Source organism: Salmo trutta, chromosome 2 (assembly GCF_901001165.1).
Source record: "Salmo trutta chromosome 2, fSalTru1.1, whole genome shotgun sequence".
NCBI lineage: Eukaryota > Metazoa > Chordata > Actinopteri > Salmoniformes > Salmonidae > Salmo > Salmo trutta.
Genome location: NC_042958.1, coordinates 27,312,686 through 27,330,583, shown reverse-complemented (window position 1 = coordinate 27,330,583; position 17,898 = coordinate 27,312,686). Strand labels below are relative to the sequence as shown.

The following is a 17,898-nucleotide window of genomic DNA, read 5'->3' as shown; positions in this document are numbered from 1 at the left end:
ATTTGGCATTAGGTCCAACCGGCCTCACAACAGCAGACCACGTGTAACTTGGACCTCCACATCCGGCTTCTTCACCTGCGGGATTGTCTTGAGACCAGCCAACCGGACAGCTGATGAAACTGGGGGGTTGCACAACCAAAGAATTTCTGCACACTGTCACAAACCGTCTCAGGGAAGCTCATCTGCGTGCTCGTTGTCCTCACCAGGGTCTTGACCTGACTGTGTTTTTTGGCGTCATAACAGACTTCAGTGGGCAAATGCTCACCTTTGATGGCCACTGACACGCTGGAGAAGTGTACTCTTCATGGATGAATCCCGGTTTCAACTGTACCTGGCAGCGTGTATGGCTTTGAGTTGGCAAGCGGTTTGCTAATGTCAAGGTTGTGAACAGAGTGCCCCATGGTGATTGTGGGAATATGGTATGTGCCCGCATAAACTACGGACAACGAGTACAATTGCATTTTATCGATGGCAATTTGAATGCACAGAGAACATGACAAGATCCTGGGGCCCATTGTCGTGCCATTCATTCGCCGCCATCACCTCAAGTTTCAGCATGATACTGCACGGACCCATGTTTTAAGGATCTGTACACAATTCCTGTAAGCTGAAAATGTCCCAGATCTTCCATGGCCTTGCATACTCACCAGACAGATCACCTATTAAGCATGTTTGGGATGCTCTGGGTTGATGTGTACGACGGCATGTTCCAGCCAGTGGGACAACATTCCACGGGCCACAATCAACAGCCTGATCAACTCTATACGAAAGAGATATGTCGTGCTGCTTGAGGCAAATGGTCACACTGACTGGTTTTCTGATCCAAGCCCCTATCTTTTTTTTTTACGGTATCTGTGACCAACAGATGCATATCTCTATTCCCAGTCATGTGAAGTCCATAGATTAGGGCCTAATTAATTGATGAAGTGGGCGGTCAGGGACCGGAGCATAATTATAATAATTTGTAGGCTGCAAATTTACCACAACTAAGCCCAAAAATAGATTTTATTTGAAAATAATTTCATACATTGACAGGATCAGGTATTTTTTTTTTGTGTGTGGGGAAAGAACAGATTTCCTAAATGATTTGCAGCGTTGATCCCAAAATCCCCATACATTTTCCCATAGGTATGGCCAACAAACCAGAAGTAGAAAATGCTAACTCATTTACAATTTTAGGACTACAAGCTGGTGAGCTCTGTACTTCATAGGAATATTTGCGTTTTAGAATTATGTTTGTCAGAAAGCTAGCCGTGGTGTGTAGGGCTGACCTCATTTAGTCGACTGGACAATTGTTTGGTTGTTGGTCGGCAGATATTTTTTTTTTTGTCTAACGATGGCAAATATAAATAAATAAACATGCATGGCACACGAGACGTCTGTCTCAGTGGACTAATCCATTGCAGAGGCCGCGGGGATGGCACACCCTAATCACCAGTGGTACATTCACCATAATTACTCATCTACAATGTTTGTTTGGTTATGAACATTTCTGTTAACTTCTTGGGGCTATGTGGGACGCTAGCGTGCCACCCGTGGCGCACCCTATCAACAGCAGGTGCATTTCAAGAGCGGCAAATTTGAAACCAAATAAATGTCAAAATTCAAATTTCTCAAACATACAACTAACTTACACCCTTTGAAAGATAAATATCTCCTTAATCTAACCACGTTGTCCGATTTCAAAAAGGTTTTACGGCGAAAGCATAAAGTTAGGTTATGTTAGGAGAGTACATTGACAATAGCTGTGTGTAATGTATTGTCAATTCAAAGACAGGCGTCACCAAAACCATAAAATCAGCTAAAATTATGCACTAACCTTTTACAATCTCCATCAGATGACACTCCTAGGACATTATGTTAGACAATGCATGCATTTTTAGTTCTATCAAGTTCATATTTATATCCAAAAACAGCGTTTTACTATGGCGTTGATGTTCAGGAAATCGTTTCCCTCAAATAACCGGCAGTCAAGTGATGATAACAAAATAATTAATTAATATTAGAAAACATTGGTAAAATATTATATTGTCATTCAAAGAATTATAGATTTACATCGCTTGAACGCAATCGACTTGCCATATTTAAAAATAACCTTACTGGGAAATCACACTTTGCAGTAATCTGAGCACTGCGCCCAGAAAAATACGCTTTGCGATACAGACTAACCGCCATGTTGGAGAGATCTAAAATCGAAAATACTATGTAAATAATCCATTACCTTTTGATTGTCTTCATCAGATGTCACTTCCAGGAATCCATAACGAATGTAGTTTTGTTCAAAAAAGCTTATCATTTATGTCCAAAAAGCTCCGTGTTGTTAGCACATGATCTAAGCCAGCCGGACTTCACTTCACGAACGGAAAAAATATATTTACGTTCGTTCAAACATGTCAAACGTTGTATCGCATAAATCATTAGTGCCTTTTTTAACCAGAACATGAATAAAATTCAAGGCGGACGATTGGGTTCTCTTTTAAAACGTATTGGAACGAGAGTACCTAACATCAACTCGCTCGCCAGGTGTCTAATGGGCCATCACCGTTCCAAGGCTCTTGTTCGGTCAGATCTCACAGTATAAGACTCAAAACACTTTGTAAAGGCTGGTGACATCTAGTGGAAGCAATAGGAAGTGCCAAAACATTCCTCAGCCCCTTTGTTTTTCAATGGTATAGGCTTAAAGTCAATTCAACACATCAGGTATCCACTTCCTGTCAGAATCTGTCTCAGGGTTTTTCCTGCCAAATGAGTTCTGTTATACTCACAGACACCATTCAAACAGTTTTAGAAACTTTAGGGTGTTTTCTATCCATATATAATAAGTATATGCATATTCTAGTTACTGGGTAGGATTAGTAACCAGATTAAATCGGGTACATTTTTTTATCCTGCCGTGAAAATACTGCCCCCTATACCATAACAGGTTAATGCATTCAATTTATTATTATTATTATTATTATTATTATTATTATTGCAGTCTTACTGTTGTCATTGTTGGAGTGGACACATTGCACACAACCTAGCCTACACGTGTGAAGTTTTGGTTTATTTTATTCCATTTACATGTCAATTTATTAATTCATTGGTTTGTAGCGCTCCTGTCAATCTTGAGTAAGGACACTCACCTGATTACACATAGAAATAGGCCTAGGCTACCTGGCCTGCGTGCAAATGTAGGTATATAAATGTGCCCATTTGGGAATCTGATACTATTTCTGATTGTCTTAACTCACCATCGCTGTGGAGCGTCTCAAAGTAATTTTTTCTTTGCCTCAAACAGCAAGTAAACCAAGTCTGGTTTTACATCCATTGAGAATGACAATAGTTCCTCAACGTAGCCTATTGAGTTTGCTATATTGATCTCTGCCTCCCTCTTAATTCATGTGTCTTCATTTTTAATTGCATTGCTTAGCGCATCAGGCAAGCTCAGTAGCCTACAAATAGTTTATTTTATTCAAACACAGGGTGTGGTGTGTCTGTTTACTGGAAAATACTTGTTGAACAATTTAGATGACTTTTGGTTGACCAATTTTTTTATTTTTTTGTTGTCAGGGACAGCCATATCGGTGTGTTTCTTTCATACCCCCTTGCGGTTTTCTAGGTCACACGATGGACTGCAGTACCATTTTGGGGAGGTATATTTTGCCATGCTCATGCTTCTGTGGCCACTGGTGTGTATGTTTATGTTCACTTAGTCAACTTTTGATGTCACTAAGTGTACATTGTATACGAGTAGCTTATGTTCTGGCTGTCACACCTCTTTTGCTTAGATCAAAAGGATAACCATAGGAGCTAGTTCATAGCTAAGACCAGTTCGTCTCCTGATAAGCGATCTTTCTGAAGGAGGTATTTTTATGGGCTCAGTCAAAGGTTTTACCCAGTGTAGAGAGTGGGCCGATAAGAGGTTACATGATTCGCAAACCACACCTGGAATCTGAAAAGATGTATTGACCCAAACCACAGCGGCTGGCTAAGTGTAGGATGTGGATTGAGAATGTCTTGACTTGGGCTTTGAGGTAAACCTTTGTCTGTGAGCTCAAACATAGACCTTTACATTTTCATTACATTTTAGTCATTTAGCAGACACTCTTATCCAGAGCGACTTACAGTAGTGAACGCATACATTTCATACATGTTTTTTTTTTCCCCCTGTGCTGGCCCCCCGTGGGAATCGAACCCACAACCCTGGTGTTGCAAACACCATGCTCTACCAACTGAGCTACAGGGAAGGCCAGCAGGGCTACAGGGAAGGCCAGCAGGGGTTCAGCACCGACTTGTGCATCACTGTAACCTTAGGTTTAGGGCAATTTTAGTGTTATGGATATGACATTTACACACAAAATGAGAATCAGAATGTCTCTCAGAATTTCCTTGTCAAGTATAAATTAAAATGTGTATATTTGTAGAACCCTAAAGAGGAAGTGTAGACAATTCTATATAATACCACAGTAACGCAACAACAACTTCTGTTATGGATGTGATGGAAATGGACAGGTCTGAATCTCAGTCTTAGGGTAAAATATTAATAGCCACTTTGAAAGTAAGGATTGACTACACAAACAATGCCGAAAATATAAAAATAGTTATATATACATACACACAGACACGTCAGAGAGGAACATTGACCATTATGGATGTGACACTGTGGAAAATAAGTTTTTATATATTAAAGATTTCTTCACAAAACTTCATCATATTTTTGTTGTCATCTGAAAATGCAGTGTACCTCAAATAACCAAGAAATCACCAGTATCTTGAATAATTATTGCATAGGCTCTCAGTGCACTTGTGGGTCCCATCTTAACCAACCATAAATTAGTTTACATTTCTTTATTTGAAAAACAGTTTTCATTCCGAATTAGAATGCTACATACCTCAACAATTCATAATAACACTAGAGGTAAATGTTGTTATGGATGTGACATTCTGCGTTATGGATGTGACAGGGTCCCAAAAGACAGATCGCAAATGATGACACTGCACTCCATTTCAAATGTACAATGTTTCAGTCATTTCATTTTAGATCGTTAATGACTGTTTTATTTAAAATATTAATGTTTATTATCAATCACCTACTGAGAAACAGAATAAACATTACAAAAACTAAAAAAAGAAATATTAACTCATGCTTTGTATTAATCTCCCACCCTTTAATCTGCCAGCACGTCAGGCTCTATGAAATGTTACCTCCTCCCCCTGTTGTCCACAAAAGGACACATGGACTGGACAACTTGACCTGCAGCCACCCAAGCCTTGTCCTCCTTGGCTGGCAAGATGTACACAAATCCTGTGTGGTAATTTCTCTTGAACAGCATCTGAGTCAGTCTTTATCTGTTACCAGTCCCACAAACTGCAATGTAGTACCCCATATGGACTCTACAAGGTGTCAAAAGCGTTCCACAGAAATACTGGCCCATCCTGACTCAATTCTTCAGTTGTGTCAAGTTGGCTGGATGTCCTTTGGGTGGTGGATCATTCATGATACACACAGGAAACTGTTGAGCATGAAACCCAGCAACATTGCCATTCTTGACACAAACCGGTGCGCTTGACACCTACTAGCATACCCCATTCAAAGGCACTTGTATTTTTTGTCTTGCCCATTCACCCTCTGAATGGCACACAATCCACATCGTTTGTCTCAAGGCTTAAAAATCCTTTAACCTGTCTCCTTCCCTTCATCTACACTGATTTTGAAGTGGATTTAGCAAGTGACATCAATAAGGAATCATGGCTTTCACCTGGTCAGTGCATGTCATGGAAAGAGCAGTTAATGTTTTGTAGACTCAGTGTATACATCTAACCCTAGACTCAGGGATTGATACACTCATTTCAATCTCTTGTTCATTTCAGATAGCTGTGCTCATTCCTCACTCGTCCCATATCTCTACTATATCTTGACATATGTCATTATGTTTTATGTCTTTCCTTTGAACTCCGTTTTTGTTATGTGAAATGGTAAAACAAGTGTTTCATTGAATTATAATCTACCAGTGGCACAGGGTTTGCACTTTCACAGACATTTCCTGTCAGGTCGTAAATCACCTGAGACTTGACAGCTGCAGACTACACAGATACAGACAAATATTGTCACTGGGGGGTACCCGTAGTTACTCAAGGGAGTAAACAAACTCGGCATTACCAGTGAAAGTTTCTTATGGATTTTTAAGACTTTAATTATGTTTATGAATTTAAGACCTTTATTATGCCATGTGATCTCAGGCAATGGTCCAGTTAGCAGAACGCATGATTGCAGTTCATATGAGAACGGGAGTACACCCGAAATAGATCACACACACACACACACACAGATTGCCCGCTAGCTTGTTTACTAACATCAACACACTTCTGAAGCTGTAGGAAGGGCATGACCATTCTATTATGATCGCGTTATGCCGTGCTGCTGACTAGTTAGTCATTGATCATGTTATGCGTCCGTAACGGTCACATCCGTTACACTTAGAACGAGTACTGACAGAGAGGAAACCAATTATACATCACCTAAGCCCTTGATGAAAGTTAGCTTTGCACAGAAAGTTTGCATACAATCATACTTGAAACGCATCCACAATTACAACCTTTCATCAAAACATTACAGATGTGGCACTCCCTGTCCAAATCAGCTTTCTAGCATCACAAGAATTCTATACTAGCACTCAATGGACTAGAGGTCGACCGATTTAATCGGAATGGCTGACTAATTAGGGCCGATTTCAAGTTTTCATAACAATCGTTATTTTTGGCCACCAATTTGCCGATCTTTTTTTATTTATTTTTTTATTTAATTTTTATTTAACTAGGCAAGTCAGATTAAGAACACATTCTTATTTTCAATGATGGCCTAGGAACGGGGGTTAACTGCCTTGTTCAGGGGGGATTAGTTTTTGCAACCTTCCGGTTACTAGTCCAACGCTCTAACCACCTGCCTTACATTGCACTCCACGAGGAGCCTGCATGGCAGGCTGACTACCTGTTACGCGAGGGCAGCAAGAAGCCAAGGTAAGTTGCTAGCTAGCATTAAACTTATAAAAAAACAATCAATCTTAACCTGTTATGGATAGGGGGCAGTATTTTCACGGCTGGATAAAAAACGTACCCGATTTAATCTGATTATTACTCCTGCCCAGAAACTAGAATATCCATATAATTATTAGCTTTGGATAGAAAACACTCCAAAGTTTCTAAAACTGTTTGAATGGTGTCTGTGAGTATAACAGAACTCATTTGGCAGGCCAAAACATGAGAAGATTCTGTTCAGGAAGTACCCTGTCTGACCATTTCTTCCCCTTCTTGATTCTCTCTATCCATTACAAAGGATCGCTGCTGTTACGTGACACTTCCTACGGCTTCCATGGGCCCTCAGAGCCCGGGAAAAAGCTGAATGACGTAATTCAAAGCCCTGGCTGAAACACACAAGCGCTTTTGCTAAGTGGTCTATCAGCGGACAAAGGGCTTCATGCTCGTGCACGAGTCGACCCCGTGCTGTATTTTCTTTCGGCTGTTTACCTAATTGCACATTCCCGGTCGGAATATTATCGCTTTTTTACGAGAAAAATGGCATAAAAATTGATTTTAAACAGCGGTTGACATGGTTCGAAGTACGGTAATGAAATATTTAGAAATCTTTTGTCACGAAATGCGCCATGCGCACGACCCTTATTTACCATTCGGATAGTGTCTAGAACGCACAAACAAAACGTCGCTGATGGAACATAACTATGGATTATTTTGGACCAAACCAACATTTGTTATTGAAGTAGAAGTCCTGGGAGTGCATTCTGACGAAGAACATCAAAGGTAATCAAACTTTTCTAATAGTAAATCTGATTTTGGTGGGTGTCTAAATAGCTAGCCCTGTGATGCCGGGCTATCTACTGAGAATATTGTAAAATGTGCTTTCACCGAAAAGCTATTTTAAAATCGGACATATCGAGTGCATAGAGGAGTTCTGTATCTATAATTCTTAAAATAATTATGTTTTTTGTGAACGTTTATCGTGAGTAATTTAGTAAATTCACCGGAAGTGTTCGGTGGGAATGCTAGTCACATGCTAGTCACATGCTAATGTAAAAAGCTGTTTTTTGATATAAATATGAACTTGATTGTATAACAATGTCCTAGGATTGTCATCTGATGATCATCAAAGGTTAGTGCTGCATTTAGCTGTGGTTTGGGTTTATGTGACATTATATGCTAGCTTGAAAAATGGGTGTCTGATTATTTCTGGCTGGGTACTCTGCTGACATAAGGCTTTACAACGAAAGCAAAACATTAGATTATGTCAGGAGAGTACCCAGCCAGAAATAATCACACACCCATTTTTCAAGCTAGCATATAATGTCACAAAAACCAAAACCACAGCTAAATGCAGCACATATCTGATGAAGATCATCAAAGGTGACACTCCTAGGACAATACATGCATGTTTTGTTCAATCAAGTTCATATTTATATCAAAAAACAGCTTTTTACATTAGCATGTGACATTCAGAACTAGCATACCCACCGAACACTTCCGGTGAATTTACTAAATTACTCACGATAAACGTTCACAAAAAACAATTATTTTAAGAATTACAGATACACAACTCCTTTATGCAATCGCGGTGTCCGATTTTTAAAATAGCTTTTCGGTGAAAGCACATTTTGCAATATTCTCAGTAGATAGCCCGGCCATCATGGCTAGCATTTTGACACCCACCAAGTTTGGCACTCACCAAACTCAGATTTACTATAAGAAAAATTGGATTACCTTTGCTGTTCTTCGTCAGAATGCACTCCCAGGACTTCTACTTCAACACCCAATGTTGTTTTGGTTCCAAATAATCCATAGTTATATCCAAATAGCTGCGTTTTGTTCTTGCGTTCAAGTCATTATCCGAAGGGTGACGCCGGCGCGTATCGTGACAAACAATTTCAAAATATTCCATTACCGTACTTCGAAGCATGTCAAACGCTGTTTAAAATCCATTTTTATGCCATTTTTCTCGTAGAATAGAGATAATATTCCGACCGGGAGACCTTGTTTTCGTTCAAACACTGAAAATAGAAAATGGAGTCTTCACATGCACGCACGCAACCGTGTCATTGTTCTCAGAACGACCACTTTCCAAAACCCCTACTGTTTTTCGCCCAGGGACCACAGAGTCATCATTCCCCGTTCCGGCGCCTTCTGAGAGCCTTTGGGAGCCTTAGAAAATGTCACGTTACAGCAGAGATCCTCTATTTTCAATAAAGAGGCTATAGAAGGCCAAGAAATGGTCAGAGAGGGCACTTCCTGTATGGAATCTTCTCAGGTTTTGGCCTGCCATATGAGTTCTGTTATACTCACATACACCATTCAAACAGTTTTAGAAACTTTAGGGTGTTTTCTATCCAAATCTAGTAATTATATGCATATTCTAATTTCTGGGCAGGAGTAATAACCAGATTAAATCGGCTACGTTTTTTTATCCGGCCGTGAAAATACTGCCCCCATCCTAAACAGGTTAAACCAAATTGAACATGTTTCATTATTTATTTGAGGCTAAATTGATAGTATTTATGTATTACGTTAAAATATGTGTTTATTCAGTATTGTTGTAATTGTCATTATTACAAATGAATACATTTCAGAAAATCTGCAGATTTTATTTATTTTTTATATATTTTTTTTATCGGTATCAGCTTTTTTTGGTCCTCCAATAATCGGCATTGAAAAATCATACTCGGTCGACCTCTACAATGGACAAACATTTGTTTGATATTGTTTCATTAACCTTGCGATTTGGTTAGAAACACAGGGGGACAGATTTGAGTACTAAAACAAGTTCTGTGAGCCATTGCCGAAAGCTATCAAATCTGGTTGACAAATACTTATTTTGAGACTTTGTATTCTACTTTGTAGTAACAATAACATTCAATTTGGCAAATATATAGGTAAAATGTAGTCTTTACTTCAGAAGGCACAGATTCAAGGCAAATATGAAAGTAGTTTAATTAGGAAATAAGCTATTTTGTTTTTTCATACTCCGGTTGACCTTACTATGAAATTGCTCTTTAGCACAGATTTGTCATTGCTTTGTCAACTTGCTTTGTCAGTGTCTCGCACCAGAGACATGGTTAGTCTTCGATTTAGGCAAATGTGCACTTTATAGTGAGTAGAGCGCCATTTGGGATGCTGTCTTGGCGTGCAAAGTGAAATGAATGAGTTTGTTTGAGACAGACTAGCAGCTGCGTATCCTGTTAGACCAGTCACACAAGGCACTAATGATCTGATCTACTGAGTTAACTGAAAAAAACGTCACAGTAGTGAGTCTGACAAGTTTATATTCCTGGCTAATGTCATAGATAATGTCAATGCGTCAAATTAGGATATTTAGGACTTAGATCAAGGGTTATACTGGGTCTGATTATTTGATTACAACGGTAGGCCTATCACTGAACAAAATTGATGTCGTAGAAAGCTAACTATTTTGATGTCTTCTACCAGCCATGCTAATGACTCAAATAAAGAGTCACCAGCTTCGTGAAGATATTGAATGTTGTTTATCTAGAAGACAAGCTACAGGTGTACAAAGCCAGCCTTTGAGTCAATTACAGTTGTGTATATGCAGGAAATTAAAGAATAAGGCATGTGAGTGGCAAATCGCCTAGCGTGTGCACTGTACAGGCTTTTCTTTGCTTTATTATGACTGGTGGAGAAATATAGGATCTGCATATCACCTAAACTCTCAGGGTTCGTACGATCATGAAAATCCTGGAAAGGTCATGGAGTTTTTAATTGGTGTTTTACAAAATGATCAAATCTGAAAAGTAATTTAATAATTTCTGTTAATGTACTTTATTTAGGCACAGTTTAAATATTTGATCAAATAAAAAAAATCAACCTGTCAGCTAGGATAAGAATGACACTTTAGCCCTTGAGTTATTGTGCGCACCTCACCTGCATCTTTGCGAGACGAATGGGCCGTTGCTCATAGAGAGAGCCAGTCGGACATTGCATCAGCAGGTAGGCCTACACTATAAAATATGATAGAGAACAGACTAATAAGTAGGTAGCTTATTCAAAACGTAGTATCTTGTACGCTCTAGTTAACTTTTAACTATTAGCGTGTATTAATGTCTTCGTCATGTCCCAGAAAAATGTACACCGACACTCACAAATAAGGACATACGAAGTTGATTTACTTTTTTAAACATCTACAGGATGTCTTCCCCCGCGGGATGGTTGAGCTAACGTAAGCTAATGTGATTAGCATGAGGTTGTAAGTAACAAGAACATTTCCTGGAGCATAGACATCTGATATGGGCAGAAAGCTTAAATTCTGGTTAATCTAACTGCACTGTCCAATTTACATGAGCTATTACAGTGAAATAATACCATGCTATTGTTTGAGCGAGAGTACACTGTTATGAACTTGAACATCTATTAATAAACCAATTAGGCACATTTGGGCAGTCTTGATACAACATTTTGAACAGAAATGCAATTCATTGAATCAGTCTAAAACGTTGCACATACACTGCTGCCATCTAGTGGCCAAAATCTAGGCGCAATTTAGATTCCTTCGTCATATATTGGCCCTTCTCTTGCATTTCAAAGATGATGAAACAAAAAACGAAAACGCATTTTTCTTGAAAGCTTGGTTTGTAGATGCTTCCAGTTGATTTGGCCATCCTATGTATGGGACATAGCAACTCAATAGATGCTAGTCAGCATGCAAAGTAAACACTTCTAAAGTAGCTAAGATAAATATGACAACTAGAAAAGGGGAATTTTCTGAATAAAATTAGTGGGCTTGCTTCTAAGGCTACCATTAGGCTTGGGCTGTATACCAGGGTATTTGGAAATAGCCACGGGATGGTTTTTCAATACCGTTAATACCATTGAAACTATTTCTAAGTTTTTCTGTACATTTTCATATTTGTAGCTACTTAAGTAAATACCTGCAGTCAACTTGTGCAATATGTAAGAAGATGAAGCAGATTGCGTTCTTCATTTCACCTGTCACATTATTTTACATTATGAAGCTTACCGTAGTTTCCCAGCGGGAGCAGGTGAGTCCAGCTGTGTATTGACAGGGCTGTGTTTTATATTGAAAGTAAACTATATATATATATATATATATATATATTATTCAATAGAGTGATCAGGGACATGCAACTATAGTTTTCCTTACCAGAAAATACATTAGTGAAACATCGTCGTCAGAAAATAGCTTAATTTTCATCAGATGACAACAGAAGTGCAACGCTATGTGGCTGGAAGCTAAATGAGCTTACAATTAAAGGCTAAATGAGCTTACAATTAAAAACCAAGGTATTTTGGTGAACAACTATGCATGGCTATAATCTTTCTGTTTATCATAGGAAATGTAGCTGGCTACATTCTTTCTAATGTTTTTCTTGCATTCTACTGGAGAAAAATAGGCTAGCTACACCAATACAAGTACCAGAGAAAGTAGTTACATATCAGTCAGAGCACTGTGCTGACAGAATGGCAGTTAGTGATTTGTATTCTCATCTGAGTGGAGAAATGCAACTGAAGCACACAAAAAGTACATTAAGAAGCATTTTAGATCTGCGTTTACAAAACGCAGCAAGATATTTCTTATGCGTTAAAATTATTTTCTACAAAATCTGCATAAACGCGACACCTAAGTTTTACTTGCTAGTTATCAAGGTGACTGAACATCATATTGTTGGCTTTCTGCCGTGGTGAAGTCAAAGCCCTTTGTTTGAGTTCTGTACCGCTGCCACTTAACTTTTGATTTCCTTGTTTTTTCTCCTCTCAGTTCTCAGCCTATCTGCTGCTCCTCCATCTTCTCAGAGCAGTCAGGCCCGTTGCCCTAGTGACCCCAGTGGACATACAGTGAGGGGGGAAAGTATTTGATCCCTTGCTGATTTTGTACGTTTGCCCACATACAAAGAAATTATCAGTCTATAATTTTAATGATAGGTTTATTTGAACAGTGAGAGACAGAATAACAAAAAAATCCAGAAAACGCATGTCAAAAATGTTATAAAATTATTTGTATTTAATGAGGGAAATAACTATTTGACCCCTCTGCAAAACATGACTTAGCACTTGGTGGCAAAACCCTTGTTGGCAATCAGAGGTCAGACGTTTCTTGTAGTTGGCCACCAGGTTTTCACACATCTCAGGAGGGATTTTGTCCCACTCCTCTTTGCAGATCTTCTCCAAGTCATTAAGGTTTCGAGGCTGACGTTTGGCAACTCGGACCTCCACAGATTTTCTATGGGATTATGGTCTGGAGACTGGCTAGGCCACTCCAGGACCTTAATGTGCTTCTTCTTGAGCCACTCCTTTGTTGTCTTGGCTGTGTGTTTTGGGTCATTGTCATGCTGGAATACCCATCCACGACCCATTTTCAATGCCCTGGCTGAGGGAAGGATGTTCTCACCCAAGATTTGATGGTACATGGCCCCGTCCATCGTCCCTTTGATGCGGTGAAGTTGTCCTGTCCCCTTAGCAGAAAAACACCCCCAAAGCATAATGTTTCCACCTCCATGTTTGACGGCGGAGATGGTGTTCTTGGGGTCATAGGCAGAATTCCTCCTCCTCCAAACACGGCGAGTTGAGTTGATGCCAAAGAGCTCCATTTTGGTCTCATCTGACCACAACACTTTCACCAGTTGTCCTCTGAATCATTCAGATGTTCATTGGGTAACTTCAGACGGACATGTATATGTATTCTTGAGCAGGGGGACCTTGCGGGCGCTGCAGGATTTCAGTCCTTCGCGGCGTAGTGTGTGACCAATTGTTTTCTTGGTGACTATGGTCCCAGCTGCCTTGAGATCATTGTCAAGATCCTCCCGTGTAGTTCTGGGCTGATTCCTCACCATTCTCATGATAATTGCAACCCCACGAGGTGATCTTGCATGGAGCCCCAGGACGAGGGAGATTGATAGTTATTTTGTGTTTCTTCCATTTGCGAATAATCGCACCAAATGTTGTCACCTTCTCACCAAGCTTCTTGGCGATGGTCTTGTAGTTCATTCCAGCCTTGTGTAGGTCTACAATCTTGTCCCTGACATCCTTGTAGAGCTATTTGGTCTTGGCCATGGTGGAGAGTTTGGAATCTGATTTGTTTCTGTGGACAGGTCTTTTTTACAGGTAACAAGCTGTAAAAAATGTTTACAGGTAACTCCCTTTGAGTGTGCTCCTAATCTCAGCTCGTTACCTGTATAAAAGACACCTGGGAGCCAGAAATCTTTCTGATTGAGAGGGGGTCAAATACTTATTTCCCCCATTAAAATGCAAATCAATTTAACATTTTTGACATGTGTTTTTCTGGATATTTTTGTTGTTATTCTGTCTCTCACTGTTCAAATAAACCTACCATTAAAATTATAGACTGATCCATTCTTTATCAGTGGGCAAATGTACAAAATCAGCAGGGGATCAAATACTTTTTTCCCCCACTGTATGCTGCTCCAGAGCCAGTACTGTTAATTTGCATGTCTACCATTCACGTTTAAATGTCCAAACTCACAAAAAATGACATTCGGTAGCACCTACCAATATACACTTAACAAAAATATAAACCCAACATGTAAAGTCTTAGTCCTATGTTTCGTGAGCTGAAAGAAAAGATACTAGTAATTTTCCATACGCACAAAGTTTACAAAAGTTTGCCTCATGTTGTGCAAAAAATGTGTTTACATCCCTGTTAGTGAGAATTTCTTCTTTGCCAAGATAATCCATCCACCTGACAGGTGTGGCATTTCAAGAAGCTCATTAAACAGCATGATCATTACACAGGTGCATGTTGTACTGGGGACAAAAGACCACTAAAATGTGCAGTTTTGTCACACAACACAATGCTACAGATGTCTCAAGTTTTGAGGAAGCGTGAAATTGGCGTGCTGACTGCAGGAATGACCACCAGAGCTGTTGCCAGAGAATTTAATGTTAATTTCTCTACCGTAAGTCGCCTCCAACATAACTTTAGAGGATTTGGTAGTACGTCCAACCGGCCTCACAACCACAGACCACGTGTATGGCGTCGTGTGGGTGAGCGGTTTGCTGATGTCAACATTGTGAACAGAGTGCCCCATGGTGGCGGTGGGGTTATGGCATGGGCAGGCATAAGCTACGGACAACAAATACAATTGTATTTTATACAGTTTCCTAACAGGTATTTTACTTTGATGTATTATACTTTGGGGGGGGGGGGGGTAATGACAGGAGATAGTACATGTGATTTGAGAGCTCCCAGTGTCAATACCACATTGTGCTTGCTTTTTTATACATGCATAGATGCCGCCAATTGTTGGTCATGGAAATTTGCTTAACCTCTCTGGGGTATGTGGGACGATTTCGTCCCACCTACGTAACAGCTACTGGAATTCCAGTGGCGCGATTTTTGAATCGTTAGAAATACTATAACTTCAATTTCTCAAACATATGACTATTTCACAGCTATTTAAAGACAAGAATCTCGTTAATCTAACCCCACTGTCCGATTTCAAAAAGGCTTTACAACGAAAGCAAAACATTAGATTATGTCAGCAGAGTGCCCAGCCAGAAAAAATCTGACACCCATTTTTCAAGCTAGCATATCATGTCACATAAACCCAAACCACAGCTAAATGCAGCACTAACCTTTGATGATCTTCATCAGATGACACACCTAGGACATTGTGTTATACAATACATGCATGTCTGTTCAATCAAGTTCATATTTATATCAAAAACCAGCTTTTTACATTAGCATGTGACGTTCAGAAAAAGCATAACCACCGCAAACTTCCGGGGAATTTACTAACAGTTTGCTAAATTACTCACGATAAACGTTCACAAAAAGCATAACAATTATTTTAAGAATTATAGATACATTACCCCTCTATGCACTCGATATGTCCGATTTTAAAATAGCTTTTCGGATGAAGCACATTTTGCAATAATCTAAGTACATAGCCCGGCATTACAGGGCTAGCTATTTAGATACCCACCCAGGTCAGCCTCCACCAAAATCAAATTTCCTATAAGAAAAATGTTCTTACCTTGCTTGTTCTTCATCAGAATACACTGCCAGGACTTCTACTTCAATAACAAATGTTCGTTTGGTCCCAAATAATCCATCGTTATATCCAAACAGCGACGTTTTGTTCGTGAGTTCTAGAATGCTTTTTCACGGTCCCGCGCATGGCGCGTTGGCTTGTCAAAAATGTCTAAATATTCCATTACCGTACTTCGAAGCATGTCAACCGCTGTTTAAAACCAATTTTTATGCCATTTATGTCGTAGAGAAGTGATAATATTCCGACCGGGAGTATGCATTGAGCCTAAACAGCCGAATAAAATTTCTCCTCAGAAGCGACTCATGCACGCGCATCATTCAAAGGTCCTCTCAGCATCCACTTACAAAAGGCGATAATATGTTTCAGCCCGAGGCTCCCTCGTAAACCTTCAGGTATTTCCCGGGCTCTGAGAGCCTATCGGAGCCCTGGGAATTGTCACGTTACAGCTAAGATCCTTACTTTTCAATAAAAAGAGGTAAGACGCACGACTCCTTGTCAGACAGGGTACTTCCTGCTTGAAACCTTGTCAGGTTTTTGCCTGCCATAGGAGTTCTGTTATACTCACAGACACCATTCAAACAGTTTTAGAAAATTCAGAGTGTTTTCTATCCAAACCTGAACAATAATATGCATATTCTAGCTTCTGAGTTGGTGTAGGAGGCAGTTAAAAATGGGAACATATTTTTTTCCAAAATTCTCAATACTGCCCCCTATACCAAACAGGTTAAGTCATGGAAAAGGAACTTCATGACATCAGTCAATGTGTATGAACCCTGACTCTTGATTCATTTTCCTGTGACCAGTTTGTGTATAACCGTGTGTGTGTGTAACATTGTTATCCTGCCTCTGTAGCGTTCACAGCAGAGCAGTACCAACAGCACCAGGAGCAGCTGGCCCTGATGCAGAAACAGCAGCTTGAGCAGATCCAACAGCAGCAACAGGCACAGCAGCAGGCAAACACAGACCCATCCTCTACTACTACAACATCCACAGCACCACCACCCAACACACAGGTCAGTAGCACTCCTCTGCTATACACAAACCAGCCACTCACCTCTACTATACCCAAATCATCTTTTCCAAAACAGCTTTGTGTGTATTTGTGTAGGATTGTTTCGTTACGTTTCTTCGTCAAGCAGTCGCAACTACAGTACCCGTCAAATGTTTGGACACACCTACTCATTCCAGGGTTTTTCTTTATTTTTACTATTTTCTACATTGTAGAATAATAGTGAAGACAAACTATGAAGTAACACATGGAATAATGTAGTCACAAAAGTGTTAAACAAATCACAATATATGTTATATTTGAGATTCTTCAAATAGACTCCCTTTGCCTTGATGACAGCTTTGCGCACCCTTGGCAGTCTCTCAACCTGCTTCACCTGGAATGCTTTTCCAAAAGTCTTGAAGGAGTTCCCACATATGCTGAGCACTTGTTGGCTGCTTTTCCTTCACTCTGCGGTCCAACTCATAACAAACCATCTCAATTGAGTTAAGTTTGGGTGATTGTGGAGGCCAGATTATCTGATGCAGCACTCCATCACTCTCCTTGGTCAAATAGCCCTTATACAGCCTGGAGGTGTGTTTTGGGTCGTTGTCCTGTTGAAAAACAAATGATAGTTCCACTAAGCACAAACCAAATGGGATGGCGTGTCCCTGCAGAATTCTTCTGTGGTAGCCATGCTGGTTAAGTGTGCCTTGAATTATAAATAAATCATTGTCACCAGCGAAGCACCATCACACAACCTCCTCCATGCTTCATGGTGGGAACTATACATGCGGAGATCATCCATTCACATACTCTGCATCTCACAAAGACACAGCGGTTGGAACTGAAAATCTCCTCAAATTTGGATTAATCAGACCA

At 39.9% G+C, this 17,898-nt stretch overlaps 1 protein-coding gene across 4 annotated transcripts in view; it reads left to right on the top strand.

Annotated features, from left to right (window-relative positions):
- Nucleotides 1–17,898, top strand: part of LOC115153988 (enhancer of polycomb homolog 1) — an 80,050-nt gene that overhangs the window by 52,904 nt on the left and 9,248 nt on the right. For all 4 annotated transcript variants that reach the window (XM_029699746.1, XM_029699754.1, XM_029699739.1 and 1 more), the window contains one exon: nucleotides 16,881–17,041. In XM_029699746.1, the coding sequence (XP_029555606.1) occupies nucleotides 16,881–17,041 (161 nt within the window). The remainder of the gene's footprint in view (nucleotides 1–16,880; nucleotides 17,042–17,898) is intronic.